General features: G+C 59.0%; 1 protein-coding gene across 1 annotated transcript; it reads left to right on the top strand.

The window, feature by feature from the left end:
• The first annotated feature begins 2,274 nt into the window (after window positions 1–2,274).
• TMEM222 (transmembrane protein 222) lies at window positions 2,275–7,267 on the top strand. Its single transcript, XM_026043566.1, has 6 exons — window positions 2,275–2,384; window positions 4,106–4,190; window positions 5,038–5,069; window positions 5,739–5,835; window positions 5,917–6,047; window positions 6,222–7,267. The coding sequence occupies exons 1-6, from the start codon at window positions 2,275–2,277 to the stop codon at window positions 6,307–6,309; spliced, it is 543 nt and encodes a 180-aa protein (XP_025899351.1). The 3' UTR covers window positions 6,310–7,267.
• The last annotated feature ends 3,907 nt before the right edge of the window (window positions 7,268–11,174 follow it).

The raw sequence follows: 11,174 nt of genomic DNA, 5'->3' as shown, positions 1-11,174 counted from the left end.
CCGGCTGCCTGCTCCTTTCAAGCTCAGCGAGGAGCCGGGCTGCGAGGGACGGAACCGCTTCCAGCTCCCGCTCTGGCCGTGGCGGCGGGGCCTGGGCGAGCCTGTGTCCATGTGCGATCCATGTTGATCCTTCCTGGAACGGGCAGGCTCCTTGGACAGGCCCCGTGTTGCAGGGGCCAAGAGCAGCGTCCCGGGGCAACGTGGGGCTCGATCTGCTCGCTTACGAGAGCAGCCGCTGGGTGCAAGTTGCTGGCAGCCCCCCGAGCAAACCCTTTTGTTTGTGACAAGAGAGCGGCCGCAAAAACGGTGGCAGGATTCCTGCTCCGTGCATCGCTCCAGCAGGCTGGGCACACACACTAGCCGCAATAAAAAGCCTCCCTTTTAATTTTATGCATGGAGAACTTCTTACCTGCCCCCCCCCCTCCAGCAGCCCTCCCCCCTTTTCTTTTCCAACTGCAGCTATTTTTCCCTGCTGACTTCAGGTGTTTTGTATTCTGCTTAGATCAATAGCAGAGGAACAGCAGCAGCTTTCCCGTTGTCACGAGGAAGACCCTGCTGTCAGCTACAGCTCACCCGTTCCCTGCCCGCGCGGCGCTGCCGATGGAGAGCCCTTCTGCTCGCCTGACACACACAAAAGAGCCGTGTGGTGTAGGAGTGCTGCAGTGGCTTTATTTTTCCTTTTTTTTTTTTTTTTTTTTTCTCTCCTCAAAAAAGGAAAAGGGGAGAGGGAGAAAAAAATGTGGGGTTTGCCCTCCTGCATGTGCTTTAAAGGGAATAAAAGGGTGTGTTGGAAGTGCCCCCTGCCCACGGCAGCACTGCCTGTGGGGCACTGCTCCCTCGGGATGTGCTGCTGTGCAGCCCTTGAGATGGTGACGGGAAGAGCAAATCCCTGACCTTATCCTACAGCTGCACCCGGAACGCGTCACTGAGCTGGCCATGCGGCCCCACGGGGACAGGGACGGTAACTTGGAGCAAATCAATGCATTTTTATTTTCCTTCATAGAGCGGAGTGTTCATGGAAACAGCCAACCTTTATGGGTATCCTCTATCCAAAGTGCCAAAATAGGAAGCATCTCTTAAAAACTAAAGGCCTGGGCCTGGCTCTGCTCTCCAGCGTGTCTGTACTTCCCTTGTCCAGTTCCAAAACGAAGGCAAATTTTGTAAATGCTTCTGGTTACTGGGGCACAGCCTACGGCTCTCGATCATCTCTGCTAGTGCCAGGACGTGCCAAGACCCTGTCACCCTTCTGGCTCCACTTGAGCTGTTCAGGGACTCTTTTCCTGCTGCATCTCCCACGTAGGTCTGGTTTAGGACAGGGTCTAGAAAAGGAAACAAGGAGTGGATTTTAGAGTATCCCTTGAGGGCGTAGGTGAGGAATGGGGAGACTTCAGGGCGTTATTTAGCTGGGTTGAAGCCTGAGTGCCCCTAGGCAGGTTAGCAGGGGCAGGGGGCTGTTGGCCCACGCTCTCTGCGGCCAGGCTGGCCCAAACTGGGCTCCTGGGCTGGCAAGCTGGAGCCTTCACTGGTTTAAAGTGTCCTGAGTCCCAGGGCAGGATGTGCCATGAAGGTGGAGGATCTGCCTTGGCTACCGAGCAAAGTCAGGTGCTGGAAAAAAAGGAATCGCAGAGATGAGAGGAGCTGTGGATTTTGAAATGCAAAAAGGGGTTCCAGGGACGGGAGCTGTAAGTCTGTCCTGCAGGGTTGGTGCCTGGGAGGAGCCCTGGGCTCTGAGGGAGGATGAACCCAAGGGGCAAAAGGGAAAGGAGCCCAAACCCTTTCGGCAGCAAAACCCACCTTGGCGCCGCGTGGTGCCGCCTGAGGGGGGGTCACGGCTGGAGACCCCGTGGGGGCCACGGCCAAGGGCCTCTGCGCGGAGCGGGAAGGGGCGAGGGGTCCCTTGCCCGCCTCCGCTTCGGGAGCCTTTGGGAAGGGAGGGAGATGGGGGAATCTGCAACCGGCCCCTCCTTCCTGCAGCTTTCGCGCGCGGCTGCAACCGAAGTTCCCAATAAATCAACTCTTTTTCTCCGCGGCTGCTGCCCGCGTGAACCGGCCGGGGCTCTCCCGCCGCCGAGGGCTGCAGGGGGCCGGGGCCGCCCCCCGACGGCTCCGCACCGGGCCCGGCACCGGCACCGGCACCGTCAGGAAGCGCCGCCCGCGGCCGCGCGCAGGCCTCGCGGCGGGGCCCGCTCCGCTTCCTGGTTACCGGCGGTGGCCGGAAGCGGGCGGCGGTCTCCAGGAAGTGGCGTGCGCGCGGCGGGCGGGCGGGCCCCGGCCATGGCGGAAGCGGAGGCCAAGATGAAGCAGTTCGGCGGCGGGGCCGGCCTGGACGCCGAGCGCGGCCGCTTCCCCTTCTGCGTCGTGTGGACGCCCATCCCCGTCCTCACGTGAGTGCGGCCGCCTTCCCGCCCCGGGGGCCGCCGTTGGGCCGCCGGGAGGCCGCCTGGCCGCGGGCAGCCCGCACACCGCGCTGGGCGCGCGGAGCACCGGGGAGCTCCTTGCTGTATCGCCTTGCTCCGCGGTTGAGTCGAGGTGATAGCGGGTTTGCCGAGGCAGGGCTTGAAGGGAGGCGGCAGGCGGTGGTGGCCTGTGCCGGGGCGGGAGCCGCCCTGTTCCGCACCAAAAAAGAGCTTAAGTGGCAGCTCCCGTGTCGCTGTCACCTGCAGCCGCCACACCTGCGCTTCTACCGCGTTTCTTTGCTTAAAATTTCCAGCCTGGCCTCGTCCTGGAGGACTTTCCAAAGCTTTGGGGTTTCCTGCCTCCTGAGGCTGCCCGGGAGGCAGCAGCAGGTGCTGCCCTCGCATTCCCGGCCGTCGGGATCAGCGGGATCGCGCCCCAGCCCACAGCGATGGCTTCTTGCTGGCGCTGCTGAGCAGCAGCAAGCTCAGGGGTGTTACCAGCTGAAATCGCTTGCTAAGTTTTGGGGTGGCTGCGTTTTCTTCTGAATTTCCTACAGTCCTTGGTTTTGGAGCCTTGAAAACTAGTCAGTGTTGAGAGAGGAGGGGAAAGAAAGGGGGGCTTTAGAAGCCTGCATTTAGAAGCCAGGCTTCCAAATGCAGCAGGGCTCAGTTTATCAGCCAGAAAGCCTAGCTGAAAGTAAAGGCCCCTCTCTGCATGGTGAAACGAGCTGCTTTGCATCGCACAAAGCATGAAACGCAGCCGGTCAGCGATGCAGAGGCAGGGAGCGAATGGAGCTTTGCAGGATGCATCTACCTCGTGTAGGGGTGCGTTGCGAGCAGGGCTCTTCATAACCCAGCTGCGCTTCCCAACACGTCTGGCTCCTGCGCCCTGGCACTTCGGGGCCGTTTCTTTTCCCCTCGCGGCTCTGGGGTGTCTCTGACCAGGCTGTGGCTGCGGGAGCTGCTTCTGCCTTGCCTGGCCCTGAGCTCACCTGAAATATTAGCTGCTGCACACGGTCCCTTGTGGGGAAAGGTGTGAGAAATTGGAGCGGGGTGAGCAGATCTGAGAGTGCAGGAGGATGTAGAGGGGGAGCCTGAGGATTGATTTGTTGGTGATGATGGGAGGGGAGTGGGACACAGCTCCACTGCTTGCTGGGGTGTAAATACCCAGGGAGGAAGAGGGGGAGGCCTTCGTAGCAGAGGGGTCTTTTAGGCTGGGAAATCCTTATGTAGGGGCCAGGTGTGCCGTTTTCCCTCGGGTGTTTAAAATCCAGTCTGCGGTGAAAAGGTGCAATCTGGATGCGAATATGGGTAAAACGGCTTCATTTCCCAGCTGAGGAGCAAAGTCTAGTTTTATCTCGAGGTGGTTTCTTCCAAATCTAACCATTTTACTGGAAAACATGCGGATATGTCCTGGGAGGTGGAGGTGTACATACAGAGATGTATGAAGTGCAGACACTTGCTCCCTGCAGCCGCTTGTGGTACAGCTGTGGAGCCTGGTGACCCCCTAGATAAGACCCTAGATCTATCAGCCAAGCAGAAGTGTTAAGTTTGAGTGTCCCCGCATGCTTGCCCCTTGCTGGGTCCCTCCTTGCCCCTTTCCGGCTCTCCCTGCCTGTGCCGGACCCGTTGCCTGTGCCCGTCTGTCCCGCGCCGTTCCCTGCCCGGCACCAAGGTGGCAGCGGGCTCACTGCCGCCTGGCCTCGCAGGTGGCTCTTCCCCTTCATCGGCCACATGGGCATCTGCACCTCGGCGGGAGTCATCCGGGACTTTGCCGGGCCCTACTTCGTCTCGGTGAGTACCTGGCGGCTCCGCGTTGCTGAGCGGGAGGCTGCTCTCGGTCGGGTTCCACCTTCGTGGAGGGCTGCGGAGCCATCCCTGGTTTTCGCAGCCCGGAATTCTGTGAAATACCGACTTTGGGCACTTCTGAGGAGCGTCGCCGTTTCTCTGCGGCCTTTTGTCCAGTGCAGGCAGCTGGATGATGCCATAAAGAGGGATTGGTTTGGTGAGCAGGAGGGAAGGAATTGTGCAGCCTGTGCTCCACCTGGAGAACTTTGCACCTAAATTCTTATGGCAAGAACTTGGCCACCGCCTTCTAACTTGGTCGGTGAGCCCATTGTTATCATACAGCTTAGGAGCAGGCATGTGGTGGTCTTATAAACTTTAATTTTGAAAGAAAGGGTGTTTAAAGTCGGACTAATTCATATTCTTAACAGAGCAGGACATTTATAACTCTGAGTTAATCTGATAATGGTAAAGAAGGAGGGGAACAAGGTGCATATGCATAGCTAGACTATGCCTTAGTGTGTGTGTGTATATATATATACACACACACACACACATATATATATATATACACAAACACACACACACATATATATATATACACAAACACACACACATACATATATATATATATGTGTGTGTGTATATATATATATATATATATATATATGTTCAAGCCTAGAAAAGGAGTCTGAAAACAGTCAAAATCCAAATCCAGCCACTCAGGTAATATGGGTGTCTTGAGGCAGTCTCAAAAATCTGACAGTTTTATCACCAAACAACCACTGACTGAGAGGCACGCCATGAATATTGTGCGGGATTCCCCGCCTGAGGCACTTTTCTCCCTCTTTTCCAGGAAGACAACATGGCATTTGGGAAGCCCGTGAAGTAAGTGGTGTTCTAACTTTTTAATAAAGTAACTAACTGACCTGCAAGTGTCCTTCAATACACGGAGCCAGGCGCACTACAACATTTTTGGTGGTCGGATGCCCTTATTCAAATGGATGGCCACTGTGTCTGTGTTTTCCAAAAAACATATTAAATCTTTTTAGAGGTGACAGCAAGGTAGGTGTATTAATAGCTATAGCTGTATGGAGCTTTAAAAAAAGATTAAAACACTTTAATGTTGACAACAAGCGCTTCAAGTAAATAACATTTGTCATGTGCTGTGTTATGGTAATGAACTGTCACCACTCGCATCTTATTAGTGTTTTTCTAGGAAGGGAGGGGAGGGAGATTCCCGAGTTTGGTATGTTTGTCAGATCGGGTGTGTATTTTGCATGGCCTGCAGGTTTCCTGTCAGAAGAGAATAGCAGCTAAGACTTTGCTCTGTGCCCCTGAGCCCTGTGCTCGCCCCGTGTGGGGTGCTCTAGGCCTGAGGGTGCAGAGCATCCGTCCCCGCTGCCCTCTCCAGCCTCTTGCCTCCAGGAGCGTCGTTCCCGGGGCTCTGGCGCGGCAGAGTTCTCCCAAGTCCTCTTCTTTTAAACTGCTTCTCGCTGGGAAGAGCAGGAGGTATAAAGGAGCAATGTGAACCGAAGTGATCTGTTCTCCTTGCAGGTACTGGAAGCTGGATCCTGGCAAGGTGTACGCCAGCAGTCCCAATGCCTGGGACACCGCCGTGCACGATGCCTCGGAGGAGTACAAGCACCGCATGGTATGGCTCTGCGTCCTGCCCGGCCCGTGGGGAGCCTCCGAGACGGCGTTCCCAAGGCCCGGCCTCTTGTTTCTCTTCCAGCACAACCTTTGCTGTGATAACTGCCATTCTCATGTGGCTCTGGCCTTAAACTTGATGAGATACGATAACAGCACCTCCTGGAACATGGTCAAACTCTGCTTCTTCTCACTGCTCTATGGGAAGTACGTCAGGTGAGCTGAGGAGCAGTCTAGATTCAGTGCCAGCAACAGATAAAGAAAGTCAGAACGGCACTAAATCTCCCTGCAGTTTCTCCAGTTATCCTCACAGCTTTCCCTTTTGTCCTTTTCTGCTTGTTTCTTATGTTTTAACTTCCCTCTCTCCTTTTTCTTTTCTCCATCTTTCAGCATAGGGGGGTTTGTGAAGACCTGGCTTCCCTTTACCCTCTTCTTGGGGGTGATCCTGACGGTGGTTCTGACTCTTCACTTGCGGTGATGGCAGCTGTGAACCCCCGTTCCACGGGTGCACCAAGGAGGGAACTGTGTCCGCTTGATCCAGCGAGATGAAGGCACGGGACTCCGTGAGGCCTTCCCTAGGGAAAGCGGCAGCTCCACTCTGTAGTAACTGCTCTCGTCTCTGTTTCCTGGGACTGGCTTCTCCTCCTGTTTCCATCCTGTCAGTGATGTCTCCCAGTGTTGGCGTCCTGAAGCCTCCCTGTCTCCCCGAACATGCCCTCCCTCTGCATTTTATTAGATAGAGCTGGGAGAGGAGGAGAGGGGTGGGCACCTTTTCTTTCACTGTGAGGTTGGGCCGCGAGGCCAACGCTACCTCCTGGTTCAAGAGCACAAGCAGGTATGTCTTGTAAGGTTCTCTCTGATCCCCTTCTTCCTCTTGGCAGACTTTCAGATGCTCCCTTGGATTTCGTGAGTCTCCAAGGGCGAGAAGCTGTTTCCCAGCTGTGTGCCTCCCTGCTCGCACACGTTTCAAAGTGGAGGCTTCTCCAGCGTGTTCAGTGCCACAGCACAGGCTGACAGGCTCCCTGTAGCAGAAGGGTGTTGATGGCTGGGCACTGCTCTGAGGAGACACGTAGAGGAGCAGTCCCTGGTAGGGCAAATTCATCTGGTTTTGCTCGCAAGCCCAGAACAGCAAGAAAGCAGATTGCCTGGCTTGGGTCTGGCTCAGGGCAGCCTGCACGCTTCCAAGAGCCTGCTGCAGAAACGGGCCAAATCCCTCTCGGCTTGTGCCAGAGAAAACAGAGCTTCCCTGCTTCCTCTGTGCTCTGAATGCCTAAAGCTGCCGTTCTGCCTCTCACAAGCCACTGACTCTCCTTTGAACCCTGGTGCTTCATGTGTCACAGCTAATCTGCCAAGGTGGCGGCAGCGGGCACGTGCCAACGGGCGGGTTAAGGCCTGTTTTAAAAGCCCCCTGGCCTTGGAGAGCAGAACCCAAGTCCTGAGTTTACTGGGGGTGTCAGAGATGAAGAGATGAAGGGACTGGGAGGTGATCGTGTCCCAGGGGCTGGGCTTTGCAGTGCCAACGAGGGCGCTTCCTTGCAGCGGGTTACAGGGCGCTGAGCAGGAAGGTGTTCAAACTCCTTGGTTTGCTTTGAACAAGAGCCAGTGCTCGCCCACGGGTGCCAGAGCACCCCGTAGCAGCAGCTTTGAACCCGAGACGTGCCAGTCGGGGAGCCCGTGGGCTTTCTGAGCCGCAGGGGCAGGCGGGGGGCCGGAGGGACAGGCAGCTCCCCACTGCGCCAGCCTGGCCGCGTGCGGGGCCGGGGGCTGTGGGGGCCCTGGCTGCGGGTGCTGCCGCTGAGGGTGGCGGTTCCCTCGCAAGCATCGTGGCCGAAGGGCTGCGTGCAGCTGAGCGTGTTCCCCCGCACTGCAAAGCGGCAGGTTTTCCACTCCCTCTTTGCAAGGCCGGCCCTTTGCTGCAGTTCCTGCCAGCTACGAGAGCAACTTGGGCTGAAAACTGTCGAGAAAGCTCCTCTGGATGTGTCTCGTCCTCGGGGCTTCCTCTGGCTTTGGGAGGGACATTTGCAGCCATCCTGCCGGCCGTCAAGCCTCTCCCTGTGCACCTCCCCATCCACATTTCCCCCCCTAGCTTTTCCTAGGCTTATAGGAGGACTGGGATATCTCGGGCTTCGCCTTTTCAGCATTCCCTTCTCCTGCATCAGCTTTAAAGAGCCCCTTAAACCTTCCCCTTCTCCCTGCCTTTTAATTGTGTCGTCCTGCTGCCGTGCTGGTGTTGCTGGGTGGAAGGGAGGATGCGTGCGGACCCCGGTGCCCTTCCCTTGCTCCTGGAGCTGCAGTAGCCGTCAGCGCCTCCCGTGCGCACTCATTTCAAGGCTGAGTGGAGAGCAGGCTGGAGGATGCTGATAGCTGGGCCCGAGGCTGATTAGAAAGCCAAGATCTTGCATCAAAGAGAACCTTACAATGAAAGGACGATGTCTCACTGAGTTACCCTGCACTGCTGTGGTTCCTACCCAGCAAGCCTGCTAGTTAATGTGCCCTAGGACGAGCCAGCTGAACAGGAGAGATGAGTTGTTTGCCCCAATTTTTAATTTTTTTTTTTTTTTTTAATGTAGTTATTCAGAGTGACCTGCCAAGGAAGTGCTAGGAGTCCCTGGCCCCAGGGCTGAAGCCAACCTGTCTTACGTAGTAGCAATAACCTAGAGACCCTTAGGTCTTATCTCACGAGTCGATTCCCAGCGTTTTATCGATAAGCTCCAAAACCGTTGCCAAAGCCGAGACGAGGAGGCGCCGGGGGCGGCCGGAGCAGAGCTGCTGGCCGCCAGCCCCCGCTCCTGGGCTCTCTGCAAAGGGGTGAGCGCCATTCCCTGTGCCGCCTGCTGCACTGCAGAGGGAGGGTGGGCAGCACCTGCCCCGTCTCCGCTCGCATCTTGGTTGCCAGTGGTTTTTTTAGGGGGGAACAGGCAGTTTCCGTGTGTTTTAGAGGGGGAACAGGCAGTTTCCCCTCCGTGTGGGCGGTGGAAGAGGGTGAGTGGATGAGGGATGTCTCCTTGCAGTTTCATCTCACCCCCCGCTTCCTCGCAGCGCCCCTTTGGGGCAGCCGCATCCAAGTTTTAGCCTGTTTTGCCCCCCGGCGCCGGGTTTCTGCCCCCTGCGCTTCCCTGGCGCGCGGCCGGGCTGCAGCCTTGCCCGGCCCTCCGTCCCCCAGCCTTTTGTTCCTTCATCTCCACAGGGCGCTGCGTTGCTTTGTAAATATTTAAACTCTGCTTCTGTGGTTTCATCATCCTAAGGGTTGGGGAAATAAACTTCTTTCTGTGGATGTCTGCGAGCGCCGCGTCTGTCTGCAGCGAGACGCTTCTCCCGGAGCTGCCAGCTGCCGCTTCCCCCTGCCGCCTGTTGTCCTAGGGGCCGGGGCGCCCTCCCTTCCAGCTCCTTCCCTGCCGCAGCCGCCCGCTCCGCTGCTGCATCCGCTTCCCAGAGGCTGCACAGAGCGGGAAGCAGAGCAGCCTTAAAATGAGGCTGTGCGCGAGGCTTGGGGATTTAGCGGCGGCGGCATCTGGCCAAGCGGCCGCCGCAGCCTCCCGAGCTCGCAGCCTGCATCCCAACTAGCGCTGCATCGCTGCGCTCCCGCCGGGGCGCTGGGCGCCGTGTGGGGCCGCCCGCCCTGCCAGCCTCGCCGTGGGGCGCAGGGCAGCCGCGGGCTGCACCGGGCCCCTCGCGCGGCTTGCCGGGGTGGCACCGGCCTCCGCAGAGCGGCGGGGTTTTCCTGGGCAGCTCCCGCGGAGCGAGGGGGCCGCGGGGGAGCTGGGCCCAGCCCGGCGCTTCGGGTCACCGTGTTGGGGATCGTGTCTCGCCAGGCGGCCTGGCAAGATAGTTATGCTTGGAGTGGGCGCCTCGGGGCTGCCTGCGCACGGGGGCTCTTCCAGCACGTGGCCCCGCTCCTCTCGGTGCCTGTGGCCACGAGAGCTTCGGAAAGGGGGGCGGTGGGTCTAGGATGGGGGGTATGAGACCCCGTGCTGGGGCTCTTGGGTGCCTGCAGCTGCCTGGGGCGCTCAGGCTTCGTGTGTGGGTGAAGGTGACACTGAGAGCACCCTGCAGTCCCTGCTCTGCTGCAAGTGGCAGCCCCGGCTCTGCTCCTGGGAGAGCCATGGAGCGGGAGCAGGGTGGGATGGGAAGGGCTCCTTCCCGCCCGCTCCCTTCCCGCAGCGGGAGCCCAGGGCCGGCTGGCGGCTCCGGGCAAGCCCCGGCTGGCGGCCCGCGCGCTGCCGACCGCCCCGCGCAGCAATGAGGCAGAACCTGTTCCCGGCGCCCAGCGGGGCCGCCCGCTCCGCGTTGCATCTGGGGTGCTCGGCAGCTCCCACGCGTTTCCCTGCAGGAGGCGACCCAGGAACCCCTCTGCCAGCCGCCCTGCTGTGGGGATGGAGCGTTTGTCCCCAGGGAAGAGCCCAGGTACGGAGGAACCTGTGACTTGATGCCTCCTGCACTGCCCCATGCCTCTCATCCATCCATCCATCCATCCATCCATCCATCCATCCATCCATCCATCCATCCATCCATCCATCCACCCAATTGTCCATCCATCCATTCACCTCCATTCCTGAGCCACCTTCTGCCCGTGGAGGCTCCTGCCTCTGGGCTTTGGTGGCTCAACGGCTCCCAAGGCAGGAGGGGGACAAGCTGGGAGCATTCCCAGACGCTGGGAATGTGCATCCTGGTGATGCCCATGGCCATGGCCATCTTTGTGTTGTCCATCCCCCGGTGGATACCTGGCCACGCTCATTCTAAGGCCAGCAGGGTGGTCTGAGTGACACCAAGCTGCAGGGCAGGGGACAGTGCCCATGTGGGAGGGTGGCCAGCACGGCATGGGCGGGCGGGCAGAGCTGCCAAGCTGACCCTGCTTGGAACCATCAGTAGAAAGAGGAGGGAGATCCCATGAGGAGCCAGCTCAGCAGAGCTGCCAGGGCTGGGGGTGACATGGGGGGGCCACCTCGGTCCCCGTTTGCCACCATCGATTGCACACAGGCTGGAGGAAGGGGAGGGCAGCAGATGTTGCCAAAGTGCCATTTCCTTGGAGACTACAGCAAAAACAACCCCCCCGCAGCACGGATCTGCCTCCGGGCTGTGAGCTTGGCCCTGTCCTGGCCCTGTCTCCCACCATCCCCTCCGGCCTGAAGGAAACAGAGGCCCAGGGGGCTGCGACACCCCCAGCAAAGACCAGTCCAGCCCAGTACACCCACGGCGGGGCTGCAGAGCCGACGGCCCGACCCCCCATGTGGGGCGGGGGGCTCCGTGCGCAGAGCCCCCCCACCCGCGAGGCTCCCAGCACCCCGGGGCCCCTCTGGCCCTGCGGATCCCCCCGCAGCTCCGCACGGGGCCGGGGCCCGAGGG

This window comes from Nothoprocta perdicaria, unplaced genomic scaffold (assembly GCF_003342845.1).
Source record: "Nothoprocta perdicaria isolate Ctin4 unplaced genomic scaffold, notPer1 scaffold_33, whole genome shotgun sequence".
NCBI classification, from domain to species: domain Eukaryota; kingdom Metazoa; phylum Chordata; class Aves; order Tinamiformes; family Tinamidae; genus Nothoprocta; species Nothoprocta perdicaria.
The sequence above is the reverse complement of the archived record's forward strand: the minus strand, read 5'-3'. Positions and strand labels throughout refer to the sequence as shown.